This window comes from Haemaphysalis longicornis, unplaced genomic scaffold (genome assembly GCF_048455015.1).
Source record: "Haemaphysalis longicornis isolate Haplotype H1 unplaced genomic scaffold, Haemaphysalis longicornis Haplotype H1 scaffold_12, whole genome shotgun sequence".
Lineage (NCBI taxonomy): Eukaryota > Metazoa > Arthropoda > Arachnida > Ixodida > Ixodidae > Haemaphysalis > Haemaphysalis longicornis.
Genome location: NW_027526225.1, coordinates 116,178,390 through 116,200,953, shown reverse-complemented (window position 1 = coordinate 116,200,953; position 22,564 = coordinate 116,178,390). Strand labels below are relative to the sequence as shown.

Sequence of the window (22,564 nt, the reverse complement as noted above, 5' to 3'; positions counted from 1 at the left end):
AAGGTGCTCGGCGCGTGAGATCGGCCTTCGTCTGTACGAAGCTTGTACCTACGCTGGCCTCGCGTCTGGTCCTGAAAATAAACATCTTTCAGGCTTCTATCAGCCTACTACCTTCCGCTGCGACTCAGGAGTTTATCTAGAATGTCGATTTTGGGGGGTCTTGAAATCCTCTTAAAAGGGGTGGGGGGTAATAGATCTCTGGGCGGGGTGCTCTTGGTTGTGGACTCTCTTTTGGGTGGGTGTCGATATCCTTCTGGGGTGGGGTGGGGGAATAAATCCATGCGCTGCGTGCAAGCAGCGACGGTACAAAAGTAAGATTTCACGCAATTCAAAAAAGGCGCCGGCGCGCACGCGCGCTACCATCGCAAACGATCCTGTCTACGCTCCCTGTAGCGGTGTTCATACGTGCGATACGTAGTGCTTGTGAAAACAAGTGGGCGCTAACAAATTTTTAACTCAAGTGCGGTTTGTTTACAGTAGGATTTAGAAACTGTACGCACCTTTCCTAAATAAAGTGCGTTAATGGCGCCGTCCTGATTGGCTGTAGTCACTCCAGGCGTGGATAGTATGATACCTCTAGTACGCCTGTAGCTTCGCTCGCGCTGATTGGATATCCGTGTGCACGTGCGTTGCTGACCGTTTGCCCACTCGCAGCCCGTGTCTGTGCAGGCCGTCTTTCCAAAAGTTTGGGTTTGGGTGGTTGAGCGGCGACTGTGACAGACGAAACCACGCGTCCTGAGTCAGCTGCTACGGTTTTCAATCACCGTTGCTCATGAGCGCGCACCTGGGTTTGACAGAATGACGCCGATGGGCGGGACTTTGGCGTCCTCGGCACTTGCAGACCTGTGGATACCTGCCGCCGTCATGGTCTTGGGTGGTTTGATCGCTGGCATTAGCAGGAAGTTGTCGCTGATCGCGAACTTGCGTTTCAAGGTGAGCTCTCTATTTTCCTAGTGGCGAAGTACGTGATGGCTTGCGTGGACAGTGCGTGTGCGAGAACAAAGAAATAGGGCGATCAAGGTTGGGCGAAGCGATCGCTACGTTGTACAAATGGCTGTTGTTTTGATACTTCTTTATAGGTTGACAAATCATCTCTGCGGAATGGTGGCGACCTGGTTGCCGATGTGCTCAAGGTATTAACGCTTCTTTGTTACTTCCTTGCTTGTATTTTTTTTGTGTGGCGCTTTATTTTATACGTCGTGAATTACCGTGGCGTTCGGGGCTTGTTCACGTACGCATTCCTTGCGATCGACCTATCGCAAAATGCTCGTTGTTTCATATGTTCGCAGGCGCACGACGTCAAGTTCCTGTTTTGCCTGAGCGGCGGTCACATTTCCCCTATCCTAGTGGCCGCAGAACGCGAGGGCATTCGCGTGGTGGACACGAGACATGAGGTTTGGAATTCGGCTGCAAATATGTATCCTACGCCTCGAGATCCTAGTCACGCACCGGACAAGATGTGTTTGCGATATTTGTACAGCGCACCAAACGCCAGAATAACCACTAGGACAATAACGCCTACATTTCATGTGTTTTATCAAGTCAGGCTTATGTGATGCATGCCACAGAATGGTTTATTCAAGCAACCGTATTCTGTTGGTTGTCGTAGTTGTTGGGTTCAAGCTGGGCCGAGGGGCGCCTAGCTGGAGCATCCTCATGCCCTTAGTCCAAGCTTTTAGCCTTGGAGCTTGCAACTGTTAATTGCCTAGCCTTACTCTGGCCTGGTTGCTGTGTGAAGTAGTTCTGCAAGCACAACACACTGAATCAGAACGGTGTCCACAGCACATTGTCTGCCATCGTGCATTTGGTTGGAAAAACTTGGTAGGGGTCGACTTACACACGTATCATACAGGTTATTGAAGTCCACTAAGTTGATCGGCACTGAACTTTTCTGTAGTTGCTTGCAGCTAGAAAGTTGTTTAATTATTTACTTGATATTTATTAAAAAAGCTTGTGCTTTTTGTTATAGCACGCATATTCGGTTTCACGTGTTGCATTGCCGCCCCCATCTTTTTCTTGCAAGCGGCTTCCAGGCACGCAAAAGAGACGTACCTGTAAACAGAGCCCGAGGAAAAGAGCATGTGTCCACTTGGCCAAAAAAAAGCATCATTATGTGGTTTACATTCAGGACGGCTTTGTACAGTGTGGGTATTGTACTGCATGAATGTTTTTAATCCTGAATCAATGTGTGTAACTTTTCGTGTTATGGTGAAACTATTAGCCACCCGTACAAATTCATCATTCTGCTGTTTATGGCCAATTGTGACAGCTCGAAGATTAATACAGCTGTAAGAATAGGAGTGCACAGCATGTATAGTACCTGTGCTACACGGCCGTTATGAAGGCCTCCTGAAGGCCTTCGAACACGTCTATTGAGTGTTGCGTTATCAATCTATGGCACACTTGTGAGTGCAGTTAACTGTCAACTGAAAGTTACTGTGTAGCACAGGTATTAGACACTCTGACATTAATTGAAATGCTTGCCAGTGCACTCGTGATGACATGTGCAAGGGACTACAGTCGAGCTGTAACAGAAAAAGAAAAAGTGCCCAGTTATAGCTGCTGAAGCGCGCTTCTTTCGAAGAAAAAAAATGTGGGCAAATCCAGTTTTTAGTCAATTCACCACTTGCGTTCGCAGCGAAGTGTTTGGAGCTTGTCGATGCTAACTAACTAGGCTTCACGTTGTAAGCCATCCAGGAAGTGTCCTAGTAAAGTCTTCATAGTAAAAGCATTCCTAAATTCCTTACAACCTCTTGAGCCACACTCTCAGGTTGTATTTACCATATTTTCTGGTGCATGAGTAAGAAACACCCCATTACATAAATAGATTGCGCATCCATTCTTTTGAAAAACTGTGCAGCTAACTCGCACCTGCGTACAAGCTCTCCCTCTTCCCCACAGCAGCCGTTTTGTCAAAAATTTTGTTACACAGGTTGCACTGACTGCAGTGCAACCTGTGTACAAAAGCTTTTCGAAAATCGCAGCTTTTTTCGAAAAAAAGCTGCGATTAATACGCAAGTACAGTAGCAGTACCTCTTCCTCCATGCTACATTCAGCTTAATGAGGTACGACTGTACGCTGGTTGCAGCAAGTCATACAGTAATGCCTACTCAGGTGTCTGGCTATGCATTTACTTAAATTTGAAAAGGCCACACTGGCATTATGCAGCAACAGCTTGCCTAGTTGTCATGCTTCATTGCACTTCATTCTATGCTCGCACTTCAGGGATGCTTTTTTTACATCACTCCCCAGCAGTTTTTGACAATAGTTGCGCACTGCTTCAATAGTGGAAAGCAGCTCTGCATCGGGCTAGTTGAAGTGTCGCCATCTGAACAGTGAATTCAAAACCTCGTTACTGCAGTGGCTTTAAAGGAGCCATGAGGACAAAGCACAAGTTCGGTTCATTCGAAAGATCGCCTCGATAGAATCATACTGACACCACTGTTAACGCACACTTCGCTCAAATAACCTACATAACTAAGAAAAAACGGAATGGCCATGCGACCCACTAGCTCATTTATCGCAACAGAACCTATGATGTCACATGAGCTCAGCTGTGCGATTGGCTGAGGACGGAAAAAGTAAACGCAAATTAGGCACAGCTTATAGGCTTTCCGAACGAACTATTTGCGCTAAAGTGTAATGCATATTCATTTTACAGCAGTAAGAATGGTGCGGTAAACAATGAAAGTTACAAAAACGCACGTAAGCATAGAAGTACCGATGCACACTGCTGTTGGTACTGGGCGCACTATGCTTGTTTTAGCTGCACAGCACTCCGCCGCTTTGAAGTTGTTTTACAGGACACTGGCCGATTGGCGTAAGCGGCGTTGTCTTACGTGACCCTGTTTGTCGAGGATACCCCAGGTTTCACGAGACGATCACTTTTTACAGTAACAAAAAAAAGCCAGGTGCAAATACGCTCAAAAACAAAGCAAAGGCGGACAACGGTTCGTGGATGACTATAGCAGCGCCATCTGGGAGGGCTGACAGACAGCAAGGCCGCAAACCCGAATGACGCAGTGGAAGTTCGCTTAAATACACAATCTTCTGACACCATTTCTGACTACGAAAACCTACGGTTTGGCGGGAGAATCAAAATTTTAACCTAAATTGATCAATTTCTCAGTGAATACGGCATCATTTGCTGGCGGACAAGTGCTGGTGGCGCTATAAAACGGGAAATCTTTCGAATAAAACAAACTTGTATGCTGTCTTCATGGCTCCTTTAACAGACCAAGCTGATCAGTGGCGTTGGCACTCATGTCTTTCGTGCACTTTGCGTAGCCGCTCAAAAGATGGCGGGTCTAACATGCATTACACGAAAGGATCTAACGGGTCTAACATGCATAACACAAATTTGTGTACAAGATAGACTAAAAAAGCCATCCCAAAGTGAACTTCATGTATGTTGTTTTGCATTTCTCTTCCCTGTTCGTAATCTGTATTGTTTCATTTGTCATAGGTTAATGCAGTGTTTGCGGCGGACGCCGTGGCAAGGCTGTCTGGGAAGATTGGAGTGGCAGCAGTCACTGCTGGACCAGGTATTCAACTTTGTTCGATCATGCGTTGATGTTTGTTAGATCTTGGTCTGAGTACTTAGTGGGTGGTGGACTAAAAGTCGACCAGCTCGTGTTTGATGCCTTTGTGCCTGTAATGAACACATTTTATTGCAAAAGCGAATAATGCGCTGTATGATCACATAGCTTGTTTAATGTTAAATGAGCAGTGTTTTATTTACGAGATGAAAGGGCCGATCTAATCAGTGGGGATAGTAAAATTTGCTGAGTTCAAGTCTGTGTTTATGTGGAATGGAAATATCAAAAATTGTAAAATTTCAGTAGCCTAGAGAGTTAATTAATGCCTTATCTTGTGAACCGTGGCTACTTCAAAACTATCCCAACCTTTGTCTAAGAAGACAATTTCAAGCAGACCAAGGAGATGCATCATATTGTATGTCACATTTGATGATTTTGAGCTGTACAGAGGAGTGCATGAAATGGATGGGAGTGTGAATTAGACTGTTGTGCTCAAACAACCATGTAATTCCCTTTCCCCTTGCTTTTCTGAAAGCAGCCACTTTCTCCTAGTGCAGTAAACACTCGAGTTAGCTCGGGTTTCTCTCCGAATTGACTGCATTGACGCAGTTTTAAGTGGGGATGGTTCAGATCTCTGGGTGTCAAATTAACAAGCCTTTACTGTACATCCTAGATGCGCTAATGTTCTATATTTTATTTTTTATGGGCCCACTTTCCCAATATGTCACTGCGTATAATAAGTCTCAAACCGAAAATGATGTACATCATTTTTGTATTGAGATATTGTTTCAGAGAAAAGCTAACTAGAATTCCTCTAAACCAGGGGTTCTCAAGCATGTTGGTCCCAGGGAACCCTGCTAAGTTCCGTTAAGTGCCAAGGAACTCTCCCCCCCCCCCCCCCCCCCTCCCCTTTTTTTCATTCCGTTCATGTTACATTAACGTGCAATAAATTCAAAAGGAAGCAAGGGTATCGTTTTTTTTCCAGTCGACTTTACGCGAATGCGTACGCTAGCGGCACCTATCTCCAAACAGGAGAAATGCGCATGGGGGTAATATAAGGCCAAGATTCAAGTGCAATAGTTTAACCATGTGGCCCGTTTTCGGAGTCTGGCTGGCTACAAGCTGCTGGCGAGATTTATTGCGCAGCTCGCGCGTTTCTGTTATGCGCCGAGATGTGCTTACTGACACTCGGGCGTGAGTAATGGAGGTTCCTTAGATCGATCGCACCTAAAGTTCACCATATAAGACTTTGCGACTGCGGAACCAGGGAAAATTTATCAGTGGCTCGCGGAACCGTGAGGACGGGCCTGCGGAACCCCTAGGTTCCGCGGAACCCACTTTGAGAAACCATGCTCTAAACAATTGAAAAAGAAAGGGGGGTGGAGGTGGTATAACTTATTGAAACTACGAGGTGCGCTGTAGTGGAGGGCACCGGATTAATTTTTACCACCTGGGGACATTTAACGGGGGCTGAAATCTCAACACGAGGGCTCTTCCACTTTTTGCCTCCATCAAAAAAGCGGCCACCGTGGCCAGGATAGAACTGGCATCCTTAGGTTCAGCAGCCAAACGCCTTAGCCACTGAGCCCCCACGGCGGGTATTCTAAGCAAGCAAAGAATGTGACATGGAACAAATGTTGAAAAAGCTATGGAGGATCTGATCTTTCAACTAAGGCAGGAAGTTATCCTGGCCTTTGTGTTACCTTAAACGAACACTTAATTCTAAAAACAATTTGGTATTTATTGGTGGATTACTGCTATACATGTATTCCACTTGCCACTGCCGTAGCAGGCACTTATTGATGTAGAAAATGCCGAACTACCGGCACTGTTTTGCAGGGCTGACAAACACTGTGACTGCTGTCAAGAATGCCCAGATGGCCGAGTCTCCTGTGTTACTCCTGGGGGGTGCGGCTGCCACCGCTGTGAAGGTGAGACAGGCTTCACTTTCTTGTTGGACCGCTTATGCCTTCACAGGGGAATTGATTGTATTGTTTTCAGTTAAATGCTGGCCAGAATACTGCACATATGTTGACCTTAAATGCAATAAGCAGTCTTTATGACGACCTAAATTTCAGAAACCTTTCAAATCACCACAACTCATGAAAGCAATGGGAGGGGGGGGGGGTAGGGGGGGGGTTGTCCTTGTGAAAAATTTTGGCTGTGTGGGTAGAGATTGTGGCCTGTTTTTTCGGGAGGATAGAGGCATGCCGGACACGCCATGACCCACACCACTGCATTAATGGGGTGAACGTTTCTCCACGTGTTCCCTCTCCCTTGCTTGGCAGTTGGGGGCACATGATATATTTAAGGCTACATTCAAGGGTGTGCAAACAAATCATGGTAGGCATCAACCCTCACTAACAAAATCCAAGTTTAACTTCTGCAGTAAATACAGCTGCTAGAATGTCGGATTTTACATTGTGCCTTTACGGTTCCCTAATGATCATATATTGCTTAATACAGCCATGCCAACTGTCAAGCATACGTTTCGTGTAGTTTTGTGTCGATTCGTTTACATCTGCAGCCGTATTAGCCTGCAGAGCCTAGCCTGAAAAAGCTGGCAACATAGCACTATGTATACTGAATGCATGTGCTAGAACACAGCAGAGTGTCGAGCCTTGCTGGATTCTTTTGGTTGTTTGTGTCTTCTTTCTAGGGGAAGTTAGCACCTGCTAAGTATTCACAAGCATCAGCTTCACAAAAATACGAGCAGCATTAATCCAGAAAAAAAAAATGGTTGTTTGCAATACTTGCTCCTGCACTGCGTTCACATTAAGTAACGCTTTTTCAAAAAAGGATGAACTTCTTGGACTCAAATTTTATTGTTAAATCCATTTTCCAAAAAAAAAAAAAAAAAAAAAGGAGTACTCACTCACTCGTGTTGTCGCAAAGCGACGCCGCCGTGTTGCGACTGGCGCAACTCTTATTTCTATTGCTATCAGGGACGGGGAGCGCTGCAAGACATTGACCAGATGTCGTTGTTCAAGTCGCTGTGCAAGTTCACTGCCATTGTGACGACCGTCAGAGACATAGTTCCCACGCTGCGGACAGCACTGCAGCAAGCACAATCTGGGACTCCAGGTACTGTACACCCCCAAATAAAGCACTTAGGGACACCTGGGTACTTCAGGCACATTTCTAGAGCATGCTCGTTGGCTCTTTACGAAGTCTAGGTACACCTTGCCCCTGGTCATTTTACTGCGCCTGCTACCACGTTTGAGATCGCCGCAATCAGAATGTGCGGTGTTTTGCATACTTCATGTTTACCTGTGTTCCAGTTTGGTGTGCCCCAGTGTTCAGCCTTGGATAGATGAACTACAGACATAAAGAACCATAAAATTCCGAACAAGTGCCCCCCCCACCCCCCTCCCTTCCTAAATCCACTGCTAATTTCACATTTCTGCGCCGTTCTGGGGAAGCCCCTTCCCTTCTCCTTTACTCCACTGTGTGCGCACCCCAAAATACACCGCAACACTGGCGTGCCACAGCCAGTCTATAATCTAATCCAATCCAATCATGGTTAGCAGCCTGATAGTTCGATCTCTACATGCCATTTCTCGTTTTTCCATTGGTGGTGTCGGTTTCTTTTGGCGGCAGCATGTCCTCAGTTTTGTTGCCGAGGCATTGGCCGCTGTGCTCGAGGATAGTGTGGTACAGTCCGTCTGGGGCTGTGGCCTAAGCAACGCACTGGATGGCCCGGTGGAAGGTGACCTGCATGGTGGACTGCAGACATTGGAATCAGGGCAGACTTCAAGTGGAATTCTGTTAATTCAGTGCAGTCATTTGATGGTTTTGAAAGCAATGATTAACATTCTTTGGCAAAATGTTAGGTTCATCTGCATTCCGCGTGTTGTTCCTGTTGGGGGATCATTGTTGCCGCCACCTTGAACTTTGGCGTCGTTCCAGGATAGCGCCCCATCCCCCGCTTTGCTGGTGACCCAGACTTGCCTGTAGGGGGGCACTTGCTTGGAATTTTACGGTACATGAATATGAAGCCAGATGATTGATTTGGGTGCACCTGGAAACGGCCAAACTGCCTTTCATTATGGTTGCTCAGCCATGGCATAAGTTGTCTCACTAAATACTGCAATTTGAGGGACGTGGGTGATATCTTTGTGTTCACATTTAAAGGGCTGCTGAAGTGCTTTCAAAAAAATTTTGTTGGGGCATCGCCTATATTTTTCTCTGTGTTGACTTCAAAAAACATGTTTACTTCATGTGTAAATACACACAAACCACCGTTTTTTTCCCGAAACAAGGCACCCTTGTTTGACCGCATGAGCAAAGTGCATGACCTTTTGCTATTGGCTGGCAGTCGACGATGTCCTATTTGAAAGTACTGGCACTGTCCTGACTGCGTGGCCTGAAGAGCTCATTTCATTCACGTTCAGATATGGGCCACAATGTCTTCTGGAGAGTGGAAGACACACTCAACCTTTCCTTAGAATAGGGAAGCCTGAGGGAGACACAAACACAGCACGCTCACCGGCGATGAGCTTTAGAAAGTGCTTTTGCCCCAACAACTTGCAGCCGACTTAGCTTTCTTGCATCTGAGGATATTCAGCAGATATTGGATTGCCACTTTTACTGCCAGCGCCAATTCGCGATTCCTAGCACAACTTTTCTACACACCATCATCCCTTTTCTCGCGTGTCAATTCATGTGCGCAGGCCGCCGCAATGCAGTTGTCTGTCTGTGGCCGGTCAGCATAGGGAGCATTGGCTTAGCATTGCAACAGATATTTCATCGCCGCTTTTCCTAGCAGAGCGAATGGCAATCCCTGGCAAAATTTTTCTCCTTAGTATCATCCTTTTTTTCACCAGTGAAACATTGTTTTTTAGCAACGGAGCTGCAGCTTCAGTTCCACCTGTGGCTGGCGTTGCTGAAAACTTGGCGTGGCAAAGTTGAGAGGAGGAAAATGCTGGGCCAAGAAGCGTGAGGGGAAGTTTTGAGGAGTCAAGGAGCTGATGAGGAGGTGTGGGGAGTGTGCGTTGCGGCGCAGATGTTCGGGTAACGAGGAAAGCGTCGAGGGGCTGGCTGCGCCTAGTGAAGGCGTAAGCTCTGACATGCAGGTGGTCTCCTAGTTGATGGAAGACAGCGTGCGCTCAGCGGCATCAGTGTCCGATCTACCGATAAGATACGTAAGATAAGCCAAGTTACAGCTAGTGAAGACTACCAGCTTCGCTGTTTCCGCAGTCTTCGCATCTGAATTGTGAAGGTGGCCAAATTTTTTTGGTGTGAATATTATTCGAGCGAGTGGTAATAAGTTATAGCTTGCACAGCCTGCATACATCGAGCGAGAGGGAACAAACTTTGTTAAATGAAAGTAACCACGTGGTCGGTCTCCTAAGATGGCTGGACCCTGTTGGAGGGTCCAGTCGTCTCAGCCCGGTGGATCAGCCGAAGTGGATCTTCGATGATCCAGCTGGCCAGTTCTCCCTCCCACTGCTCAACCGAGGGGTTAGAAATCTTGGGAAAGTGAGGGGTTGAGCTGGCACTCCCACACCATGTGATACAGAGTGCAGGGTGCTCTGCAGAATCGACACTGTGAGTCGTATTGCAAGGCCAGATGAAGTGCCGCTTGGTCGGATGGGAAGACATGTTAGCTTGTAGCAGACGCCAGTAGAGGGGTGTCCCAGGGGTATTGGGTCGCCTCCTGGAACGATGTTAAGGGGATTGCCGTCTCTAGCCACCTCTCTCACAGTGCTTGTCGATTCGTGTAGCCTTAAGCTCCACGCAGGCAGGCACGGTGGGCATGCATCGTTTCTGCGTGCGGAGCCGATGCATGCTTTGCAGCTTAATGTAATTTCTTGCTAACTGCACACGAAATCTAAATAGTACTTAGCTGGGCTATCATCATAGCCCACAATGTTCATTGGGAAAATGAGCAACACGTTTGGGGAACCGAGAGCATTGTGGTCGCCTAAATTTTCTAAACCTCCCTAATCATGGACCAGGAACTTGGGGCACCTCCGCACTTGCTTGAGCCCATCACTTCGTATAAGCAGCACACAGCCCTCGAAGACATAGCCAGCGCGGATTACTGGTGAAGGCAGTGCAGTAGCCATGAGTGCTCCGGTAGGAAATCTCTATTAGTATCCAGAAGTCATTTTAGAAAATCATTTAAAAACACAGTAACATTATGGCTAGACAAATCCACGTGGAAGCAACGCAAAACAATAAAGATTAACAATAACAACAAAACAATAACACTTACGTTACATGTCTGCTTAATTCGGAATGCCACTGAGAAAACTGAGGCAGCAAAGCGGGGACACACATTGCTGGCCGTCTTCCGAATATGACATTACTTCCGGTTGTTGCCTCTTGGTTTCTCGCTCTGCCGGCAGTGCGGGTGTGAGCAGTGGGCGGGGCATTGCGACAACTTTATCAGTGAACACCGCAGTTCCCGAGCCAGAAATGCCAAAAACGAATTTATTGTAAAGAAGAGATTCTTATCCGATTTTAAAAGCACTTTAGTAGCCCTCTAATGTGCCCATGGCTGTGCATGCATACGTGCAGTAGGGCACATTCATAGAGGTTGTTTGAGCAGGGTTTCTAATTAGTGGAACAACATCGGTCAATAAATCTCAGTCATTCAGTAATGGCCCCACCTTAGAACACACCTTGCAAAGATTTGCCCTCGGGGTCTTGTGTTTGAGCTGTTTAGTTCTGTTGGCTAATTTAATCAAATGTGTTCCCACAAACAGCTTCATGGCATGGCAGAACACTCTGAAGAGAAAAAGGAGGAATGAGGAAATGAATGATGAATGGTACCCATAGTTGTTGGAAAAGAAAAGGAGAAATATGTTATTAACCCTTTCAGACGCCGCTCGCTATATCCCCCTACAAAATTTTTGTTGTTGTTTCTATGCTGAGTATCTCGCCAAGTAAGATGAATTGACAGGTTACTGACCTCAACACGATCCTAGTTGGTTTTTTTGTTTTTTTACAGTTATGTACAGAATTGTGTACTTGGCGTCAAATGAAACGCAAACATGAAAATATGAACCTGAACACACAAATAGCGCGATTTCTTTCCATGCGAGCCAAAATGACGCGTGGCTTAGTTACAAAAACAAAGTTTGGAAAAGTATATTTCCAAACATACCAATAGCATGCCATTATATGAACACTATGAACAGTATTTTTCAATTTTGCACGTCCTGGTTCATATTTTCGTGTTCGCGTTTCATTTGACGCCGATAGCATATAGCGTCACAGAGGTCAGGAGCGTCAAGTAGCTCTGAATATTTCCACATACGTATATATTTGTGTGATATGCATTGTTTTGTTATTTTTTAGGGCTGCAAGTCTTTTGAAAAAAACGAGGAGAAAGAGTTGAAAAAGCTCAGCTGCTGAAGCCGCCGCATGCGTTGCCATTTTGTTTGTTTACAGTCTAGGTAATCTTACTAGCCACCAGAAGGCCCTAAAATCTTCATTGTTAGACGAAGGATACAAAATTATGCTATACTAGCGAAACCATTCAGTTTTGGCATTTCTTTTCGCAAAAAAACGCAGGATTGAGATGTGCACAGTGGTGTACGTAGCGTCTGAAAGGGTTAAGCATACCTGCAGTACATGCTTGCATGTCACAGGGCATATACCTGCGCCATGACTGCAGACTAAACCTTTCGCACAATCAGACAGCACCACCAATGTTGCGCGAATCTTGGTCCGTTTTTGTGTGATCTCAAGCATATTTGCCACTGTTAACCTGCCATTTGCTAGGGCACACCAGCATGTTAAATTTATACGATTATGCGGGATGTTAAGCAGCTCCTGCGTACTTGTGCTCTGAGCTGTAAACACGTGTTGGTGATAATGTGTTTTCATATCTCGAACTGCGTTCCAGGCCCTGTGTTTGTGGAGCTTCCCATCGACGTCCTCTACCCATACCCAACAGTGCAGGCCGAAGTGGGCTTCAAGGGCAGGCCAGGGAGCCTGGGCCAGAAGTTGGTCAAACTGTACGCCACTCGATTTTTCTTTTTTGTTATATTCCAAGGAAGCTGTGCTTCACGAGTGTGCACTCGTGTTTGCATGCTGCTGTTGTCTCAGTTGCACAGTCTCTCGGAAGCAGTCAGTGCTTGGTATTGCGAACTTAAACTTGATTTCGTTTTTCTCTTTCTATGAATGAACTTGCAGTCGTGTTTTTCAATGCTAGGATTCAAATTCTCGTATAACACTTGTCCTGTAAAATTTGTGAGCATAATTCAAGGCATGCACTATTCCGTGGAAAAGGATGTGCAATTTATTTCATCCTTTTTAACTAATAAAAGCAATCTTGTTGGTATTTGGTTCTGCCCGAAGAGTGCAAATAGTAATCGTCTTCGGGTGTGTCCCTGTATAGTGCACGTTTCCTTCCCCATCTGGTCGTTTTGCATGGGCCTGTGTTGTGTGCAGGTACCTGGACTATTACATGCACAACCTCTTTGCTGGGGCGTTTCTGCCGCGGGATGTCTCGCCTCTGCCTTTCACCGTTCCCTTGGCAAAGCAGTCGGAAGGCAAGTTGGCTGATGGTGCCCTCAAAGAGTCTTTCTGCCGCAGTTCTGTTGCTTTGTTAGCTAGGTCTCGCATCAGCCAACAAGGTGAAAGCGGTGTAATGTATGGATAGTTCTGTTTGTGACTGTTGTCCTTAACCCCTTTTCACTGTCGGGTGTTTCTGGCCGTGGCACACCCCCAGTGTCGGCTTGGTTTCCGGAATATCGGGGAAGGAACATAGTGATTTATTTAACTATGATAGCGTCCGTAATGTAATGCGTCGAAAGGAAAGAGCATGGGTTTGTTTGCCGTGCATGCTTACAGGACGACGACCCCTCCGATTCAGCATCAGAATCTGCTGCTGTGGAATTCGCACCCCTTCCTCGGATGAGAAATTCTCAGAATGCGAATCCGAGCCCAGCTCGTATTCAGATCGGCATTGGAAGAACCATCGCTCCTGTCCGCAGTCGAAGGCCCCGCATGGTCAGCCATCCGAAAGTAACCACGTGCATGGAGGGAGCACTTTCAGCAGCCCCCACAACGCACAGAAATGAGCGAGCAAAAGCCGCGATTGAGTAACGTTTTGGTCTATTTGAGCAGCAATGCCGTGCTGGGCTAGCCTGGCGCACTGTAGCAGATGCAAGAACAGAATAAGAAAAACTTAGAAGCCCTTTCCCGATGCTACAACAACCCTTGAACACGTGCTGCATGGTTACTCAGCCCGACAGAGTACAGCACGCGGAGCAACCAAGCTTCCCAACAACGAAAGGTGGGCGCAGTCACTCCGTACTCTTCAGTATACCATTGAGAGAACAAGTGAAAATACAAGCTACTAGAAAGATTTGATAGATGGTGCGAACAGTCCAGGCATGCCCACTTTGCGCTATGGCGCGAATTTTTGAATGCACAATGGAGAACGTACTGGTACGTCAGTGACACTGCAGAGGGGAATTGTGAAAACATACCGGTACGTTAGTAACAGCGAAAGGCTTAAAGGGAAGCGGCAATAGATTAAAGGAACGTGAAGCACACCATAGAGAGCAGGCAGCACAAAATGAAAGCGAAGGAATGTAAACAAATTTTACAAACCCACGGCGATGATGATGCTTACGATGGATTTTTTATCGTTATGGTGAACCAGTGTATTGGCAATGCATTGTAGTGTGTGCGCATGCATCCAAACCTGTCATCATCATTGCCAGCATTTCTTATCAGTGCTGATGTGATGCCTGGTCGTACACTTGCATAGCATTCGTATTAAGTTTGTGAGGCCCTGGCTTAATCAAAGAGGATAACTCCCTATTCCACTTCGCCCTGTGCAGTTCAACAGTGTGCAGAGATCGTCTCCCGTGCAAAGCGCCCAGTCTGCATTGTGGGAAGCCAGTCGACACTGCCGCCTGTACCCGTGGAGCAACTGAGGGCCTCACTAGAGGTAGGCAGCAAGTTAAACATTGACAGAGGTGTTAGGCCTCTTGCGTTCTGTCATGCATCTGTGTGTTGGAGCTTCAGTGGAAAGGAGCTGAGATGTGGTCTACAAAGAACTTGTTACGTTGTGCTCACTCTTGTTGTGGAATGCATTTACTGTATTCACTCGAATCTAACACGCCCTCGATTGTAATGCGCACCCGTTTTTCGTGGTCCGAAGAAGAAAAAACGCCATGTCCTCGATTGTAACGCGCACTAGACTTTCATTATTTAATACCAAAATGCAACCTTTTCTCACTTGGAACAAGCAAGGTTTATTCCAAAGGTGGCACGAAATGAAATGTGCTGGTCATTGCCGGCAAGACAGTCACCACGACGACAGTCCGGGGCAGCGCCGCCGCTGCCCCGGTAGCTCTGTTGTTACGGGTCTCTGAGCCGCTCGCTGCTGCTGCAGCAGCGTACTCCACCAGCAAATCTTCTATTTGGGGATATCTCCCCCTCTTTGGTCTGCTGAAGCGTTTCCGTGTCGCTTTGCTTGCAAAAACTTTCTCTTTCTGTTTGCTCCAGTCCCGCGCACAAGTGTCTGAAACACTGAACGCACGCAACGCGGCCCGATTTCCATCGCTTTTTGAGCACAAGATTACTTTCTTCTTGAACGCAGCATCGTGGTGAACCCGCTGTGTCTTCGCAATGGGAAATTCCATGGCAGACAGAACAGAGAAACACAAAAAAAAGGCTACACAGACAACAAAGGCAAACATGCACCGACTACGAAGCGCTGGCTACGTGTTCAGTAGTCACGCAGCCATCATGAAACGTCGATGGCGATACGGGGCCACAGTTTTGAGTCGCACTCAATTGTAACGCGCATGTGATTTTGGAACCTATTTTTCCGGAAAAAAGGTGCGCATTGGATTCGAGTAAATACGGTATAACTACCCACCCACTCATCTATAGTCTGCTTCAATCCTACTTCTCTTGGCTAAATTGCACCGGAGGCTTTCCTGCATGTTCTCTGCCTTCAAAAATTTTCATGAAGTTTAACGGCAATTTAATGCAAAAGGGAGCTTAAAGGCTGCCTCAAAACAGGCACACACTCTTGCAACCAGGACGTAGGTTTGCGTCCGAGTACTTCTTGGATGGACTTTGCCGAGTGTGATGCTTCAAAACTCGCCTATTCTAGCCTCGTGCTGCAGCGTTGCTCAACCGCCCTCTGTTGCAGAAACTGGGGATCCCCTGCTTCCTGGGGGGCATGGCGCGTGGTCTGCTGGGCCGCCATAGTCCACTGCAGATGCGCCACTGTCGGAGGGATGCACTGGCTCAAGCCGACGTGGTCATTCTAGCCGGTATGTAGCCATCTTCCTGCTTCTGCGCAGAGTGACTCAATATGCACCACTTGCAAAACTCCCCATAGCCCTGATGTAACGAAAGCAGGTCCGCGGTTGGCCTCCCTGCGCTGGGGGGCAAACAGGGGCAAGTTGACTAGCCTGCCATCTGTCAGCAGAAAGTCGTAGTAGTACTGCTGCTGCTGCAAGTCTTGAAAAAAAAAAAAAAAAAACTCATGAAACCATAAGTAAACATTACCTAATTTAATGCTTCTGAATTTGTAAAGTAAGCTTCATTTAGTAAGTTTTTTGTGCTAAAAATAAATGTTTAGCAAAGTTCACTTTTTGTGCCCTGGTGCCACACTTGCGCTCGTTTTTATTGCACTATCGATCTGCTTTTACTGTTGAATATTGTGATTTCACTGAATGCTTTTTACTTATGTTTGGAGAGTTTGGGTAGGTTTGGGTCTACTGACATCACTGAAACCTTGTAATAATAAAATCAAGTTGCTTTGCAAGGAGGTGGAGGGCGTTTATTGTATCCGAATTGACACTAGCCAATTCTCTGCTCTCAGTCCGTTTCTATTGACGTCTTGCAGGTTCAGTGTGCGATTTCCGCTTATCGTATGGCCGTGTTTTGAGCCGCAAGTCCAAGATCATTGCTGTCAACCGCAACAAGTCTCAGCTTTACAAGGTGAGGAGAAATGCGATCAGGAAGTACCGTGTGTGTCGGTGTAGAGGCCCGACTCTCTTATCTAAGTAGAGCCCTCAACCTGAGGTGAAAATTCTGACAATCAATTTTCTGCGCAAAATCTCACCAGAAACGTCATTTGATTTATTTCTGGTCTTCAGCAGTCATCGGCACTCCTGTCTGCTTAAGTCCCTCTTCAGAGCTGTCGGAAGTTTCTTGATTTATACCGTGGCACACCCAAGACGTAGAACCTTGTAAATTCGTCGCCCAGTCCTCAATCGCTTTGTAGCAGATGGCCTTCAATGTGACCAGTAGGAATGTCATACTAAACGTGTGGATGAAGTCTGCCACCTTTTCCTCTAACTTAAAAAGATTGTAGCTTTGAGCTTTCAGTTTGAAGCAAAAGTTGTTCAGCTTCTAGTGTCCCTTTAATCTTTCGCACCTTGCCTTTTCTCTGCGTGTTTTTATTATTATAAACTGTGGTTAATTTGTTACAGAATTCCGATGCCTTCTGGAAGCCGACAGTGGCCGTGGAAGCCGACGTTGGATCTTTTCTGGCTTCTTTAGCCGAAGCCCTGCCCGACTTCAAGTGTGACCAGTCTTGGATTCAGACCTTGCGAGACTTGGACAATGCCAAGGAGGAGAATAACAAGTGAGCCTCAAAGCTGGTGTTGTCGTGCCATGGCTTCAGGTGTGTGTACCTCAAAATGACCATGAAGACGACATATTTGTGTTGCATTTAACAGAACTAGCTTTTGATAACTCACTCAAGTTCATTCCAGCCTGGTGTGCTGTCTAAATTGTAAGAAATATAAGAAACTTGGGGCATTGCATTCTAGCCACATATAAACCTGAGCTTGTGGTTTGTCTCTGAAGCATGTGTGGACCTGTATTCACGCTATTACAGAGACGAAAAAATGCACTAGGGTGGTAGCCCATTTTCACTTCCTGCTGTACTGCATCCGTTTATACATAGCAAACGTACTGACGGCTCATTTTTTAGTTTTGGTCCTCCAAGTCAATCGTCAGTACTCTTGATACGTCATAAGACTGTTAGAAAAATGGGTAGTGGGAAATGTGTCTCTTTAAATTCAACTGTAATGAGAACATCGTCCACGCCAGAACAGAATTGTAGTGGGCTATCAATGCCACAGTCTTTTGAGTAACGCAAACTTGCATGGTTACTTCGTGGATCTTTCAAATTTTGTCTTCCTAGTCAAAAATGCTAGCATACCGCTATATTTGGGCCAGCTTATGCCTCTGTCACACTTCAGAGTTAAATGTCACTTTAATTAGATGAATAGCTTGGCTTATAACAAAAATTTGAGGTTTAAGTATAAAGTACTTGCCACAAAGGTCCATAAAGAAGCAAATTTGAAGATGTTACATGCCAACACTGGCTTAAGCATTTTAATCCAGATAGAGCGTCTGTACCTGAAGCTAGCATGTTTGTTTGGCTGTTTGTTGTTTGGTTTGTAGGTACTGTTGTCCGTTTCGGCTGTTACAGGTGTGGGGTACAAATCTGACGCAAAACCATTGTGACTAGCTTGAAATAGCAATATGTAGCTCACACAGAAAATTATAAATCATGGTGTGCCATTATACGCGATCTTGTTGACCTTGCTTTGACCTTTGTTGTTCTTTGACCCCGATGGGGCAGCGGTGACTACTGTCGCACACCTATTGCAGGACCATGTGCGAGCTACCGGCGGACAAGCACCTGAACCCCCTCAAGGTTCTCAGTGAGCTGGAGGCGACACTCCCGGACAACACCATCCTGGTCGCAGATGGCGGAGACTTCGTGGGCACCGCGGCATACATTCTCAGGTGAGGAGTTGGGCACAGGGCTTTGTTTGGTCTGCAAGGGGTCAGGCAACGAAAACAGGTGCTGTGCAGCACATCCAAGCGTTGTGCGCATGATTCATGTAGCAAGCAGCCTGCTGGGAGCACCAGTTTGAAACTCAGCGTTGTCGAACCCGCTAACCAATCCACAAGAGCTGACAGATTATTGGAAAATTAAGGGTGCAACTTCACTACTGAGTAAATATAACAAACAAAAAAATGATATACTACCTACGTTGTGCTGTGACGGTGCCATTCCTGTCGTAATTTTTTATGAAACTGGTATTCGATTTTTCTGCGCGTTTTTCATTTAACCGCTGCGCCAGCGTCGCCAAATTTTCGTGGCGTTGCACTGTTAAGTAGGTCTGTGGCTTTTTAAAATTTTGTTCCTACTACTTGTCCTTTGGCGCTTGCATTTTGTGGAATCTTAGGCAAGATCACTTCCACGATCAATTAAAAATTCTTCTGGGCACTTAAATCTGTTTATGTGTTTCAAAGGCAAAAGGCTTACGATACTTATTAATAACTTGGTTACTGCTACAGTAAAACCTCGTTACAAGAGACACTGTTACAAGAGACACTTGGTTATAAGAGACATTTGAATGAAAGCGGTTTGGTTGGTTATCCTATGTTTGCCACACTAGCAACATTGCATACAAGAGACCTTGGTTACAAGAGACACATTTTTTGGTTCCCTTGAGTGTCTCTTGTAACGAGGTTGTACTGTACATGGTATTTGCATCTCCGTCTTCACTTTCATCCTTTGTCTTTTGGTACAGATTAGTTCAACCGGCTCCTTTTCTGCTATACCATTGTTTGCGTCTCTTTCTTCCGTTTCATTTCTTTGTCTTAAAGCACGAATTACTTTACAGCACGAGTCATGACTCTACGGCAGCGTCCATTTTTTTTACCTGACAACAGCAGTTTTTCCTTGGAAGGGGCACTTCAAAAAAATGTGGCTGATGCCTCTTTCATAGGAATCGGTAAAACACGAAAGTGAAATGTTCACGGGAGCATTTAAATGTTTATTTGTGCATCCATAAGAACTTTCACATCGCTATTTATGTAACTTTGGTATGGTACCGTTAGACGCATGAACGTTAGACACTGGATTGCACACGCCGAAACATTGCGCGAATTCGACTGAAATTACAGCCCCTTGAAAACAGTGCGAACGAAACTGAACCAAAACTGAAACCGAAAGCAGTAGGTGGCGGAGGGTGCCTTAATTCACCCACGTCCCGCGTATGCGAAGGCTCTGGCATCGAGGCGCCAATTGTCGGCGCTCATTAGCGTCATGATGAACTACTTTGCTTCGCCTCTCCTAGACGACAGCACCATCTGAATGAATGATGCAGTGGGGAAGATATAAGGCGCGTTCGTAGGCCTACTTACGCTTGAATTCATAGCGCAGTGGGCGTAGCGCTGTGTACCTCCCATTGCAGAGAGAGAGTTCGTGGCTTGAATCTGGCCGAAGCCGCGTCAGTGGAACTTTTTCTGGTGATGTCATTTCCGTGACGGATATGACGCCGGTGAGATCTTGGTGTACCCGGGCACAAAACACTTTCGTGTTAAAAAAAACGTTAAAAGAAGTTTTTGTCTATCAGGGCAGCTTTGGTGTAACTATGCAAATGGATGCCGCTCTGTCAACAAAGAAATGACAAACATGCACACCCAGTGCATTTAATCTTTGCCCCAACAAACATGCACACCCAGTGCATTTAATCTTTGCCCCAATAGGAGGCGTTTCTAGTGACGTTGCAGCACCCAGTGAAGAAGGTGTCACAAGATCTCTGTCCACAACAAAGATCTCAAACATGCTCAGCGAATACAGGCCTTCCGAATACAGGGCTGGAGCTTTATCTGTGCGTAAAGTGAAAAGTGTAGCTTGAGTGAGGGCACGTACTTGCTTCCCGTCTTGATCTGGTTACAGCGTTGTCATCCATGACCACCAGGCGACCTGCGGTCGGACCTTGAAGCGTGTTTGTTACGTCTCTCGAAGTGCTGCTGAAGGCAGCATGCTGTAGAATGTACCGAAAGAGCTATGTGTATGTGGCCTCTGCTGATGCAATTGTCTGGCCTCTTGTGTCCCACCTAGGCCAGCGGGACCGCTGAAGTGGCTGGATCCTGGTGCCTTTGGGACGTTGGGTGTTGGCGGAGGCTTTGCCCTCGGTGCAAAGCTGTGTCACCCCGACGCCCTGGTGGTGATCATCTACGGCGACGGGTCCCTCGGTTACTCCATGCTCGAGTTTGACACCTTCGTCCGACACAAGGCGAGTCGATTTGGAGCTGCCTCAGTGCGCGACCCTGCAGGTCAACTTTGTGGCATAGAATTCCTAAAGTTAGTGCAACCTAAGGTTAGTGCAAAACGGTGTGCCCACAGATACCCAATTGCACAATCCAAGTGCAATCATAACGCTGTGTTTACCTGAACAAAATATTATCAAAACCGTGCATCAAACTCTAGTGTAAGCCCTAAAAATAAGTTTTTTTATGGCAGCGTACCTTAGCACAATTTGTGGATGTTCGAGAAAAGCAGCTTTCTTAATCCCATAGCTGGAATGGGCTCTTGTAGGCAATATTGTTTACTGTTGGACTCCTTTTGTCAGTGGCTAAACACGAGCTTCCCTATTCTTCTGCTGTTTAAGCAAGTTGTGTGCTGTCAACACTGTTTTTTTGTGTGTGTGTGTGTGTGTGTGTGCATACACTAGTTCACAAAAGAAAGGGCGGCTTTACAGTATAACGGGCTTTACAGTATAACGCAGTGTTGCATTTTCTTCAGTGCCACCTGATGCCTTTTATTGATGTGCCCAATTGCAGATTCCAGTCGTTGCTGTAGTTGGCAACGACGCGTGCTGGATGCAGATTTCGCGGGAGCAGGTCAAAATGTTCAAGAGCAACGTCGCCTGCCAGCTCAGTGTGAGTGCAGCAAGCACAAGCGCAATTGCCGAAGGGTCACACCCTGTGTGAAAATCTTTTTTCATAGTTCATGCAAGTCTACTACTTCACCGGCACAGTCTTGTGTTTGCCCCACAGTTCTCTCGCAGTTAAAGTGGCCATCAAAAATTAAACTTTTTTTTATGCACCGCTTGGAACCAATTTTACAGCCGCCAAAGTTTAATGAGCTGTAAAATTATTTCCAAGCGGAGCATCAAACGACCGATCCTCTTATTGCACTCACCAGGATTCGTAGTATTGGGAAAAAAAAAAAATATAAAGATTACAGTTTTATGGCTAACACTGTTTTGTCTATTGTTCCTCCAAAAATGACTACTTATCTCTAATTATCTTGGTAACTAATTGACTTACTCAAGAAACAATGCCATATTTGAAATCAGTGGAAAAAAAGCAACAAGAACGACAAATTTCACAGAGTGTACTTAACAGCTAAAGGAAACTGTTTTAAGAGCAGTGCCCCCCTCAATGACTGGAGTTCACCCTAACAGATTTGATTTGTGCTGTTTTGGTGCAGTATGTGGACTACCACAAGGCTGTCGAAGGCCTCGGAGCCAAGGGCATGGTGGCAGGCCTTCCGGACAAAGACAAGCTCGGGGACATCTTCAGGGAAGCACTGAAGCTCAACGCAGAGGGACAGAGCGTCCTCATCAACTGCCTCATCGGGAAGACCTCCTTTAGGGAAGGCAGCATTTCCGTGTGACGGCTCCACTCCCACAAGAACACCCGCTCGGCCTAAATACGAAGCGGTATGCTCGCAAATGGCACAGGGTAACGGCACACTTTTTGAAGTGGTGGCATGATATCTTGCAGTGGAAGTCGCAGAGATGTGAACTTCAGAAGGGCGCAAACTTTTGTTCCTCAGACTTGTTGCACGAGTCACTGTGGGCTTTTAGTTGAGGCTTACAGTGTCCCAAGGCATCCTACCCCTCTACTTCAGTTTGTGTGTTCACCTGGCCAACCAGCAGCTTTAACTGTGAGAGATTGTGTTGATGTTCTCTTTACCTTAGGGGTATTTGCCTCCGGGCATTGCTATCCTCAGAGAGGACAACTTGTGCGACCTGAACACATCACCTTCACCTCAAATGGTAAAGGTACTGTTAAAAATTAAGTTCGATTCACATCGCACTGATATCCTTGAAGAGCACACAGCTAGCCTGCAGCTTTACTGCTAAAAATGACAAAGTTCAAATGTTTTGCTACTTAGGGACCATAGGGCAAAGGCCAAATAAATATATATTTTTTTATCAAAGTTTCATGCACTACGAATGTGTGTTGCTTCTTCATACACTTATAACACAATC

General features: G+C 46.2%; 1 protein-coding gene across 2 annotated transcripts; it reads left to right on the top strand.

Annotated features, from left to right (window-relative positions):
* The first annotated feature begins 643 nt into the window (after positions 1 to 643).
* On the top strand, positions 644 to 22,512 carry LOC144163334 (2-hydroxyacyl-CoA lyase 2-like). 2 transcript variants are annotated; one of them, XM_077694268.1, is made up of 17 exons: positions 644 to 933; positions 1,080 to 1,133; positions 1,290 to 1,394; positions 2,034 to 2,144; positions 4,466 to 4,544; positions 6,378 to 6,469; positions 7,484 to 7,622; positions 12,397 to 12,508; positions 12,945 to 13,045; positions 14,345 to 14,454; positions 15,670 to 15,793; positions 16,372 to 16,466; positions 16,961 to 17,115; positions 18,153 to 18,290; positions 20,404 to 20,578; positions 21,126 to 21,224; positions 21,778 to 22,512. In XM_077694268.1, the coding sequence occupies exons 1-17, from the start codon at positions 799 to 801 to the stop codon at positions 21,961 to 21,963; spliced, it is 2,010 nt and encodes a 669-aa protein (XP_077550394.1). In that variant the 5' UTR covers positions 644 to 798; the 3' UTR covers positions 21,964 to 22,512. The 2 variants fall into 2 exon arrangements, with proteins under 2 accessions (XP_077550394.1, XP_077550395.1); XM_077694269.1 differs by lacking the exon at positions 2,034 to 2,144 and having other exon boundaries at positions 648 to 933.
* Positions 22,513 to 22,564: the final 52 nt, after the last annotated feature.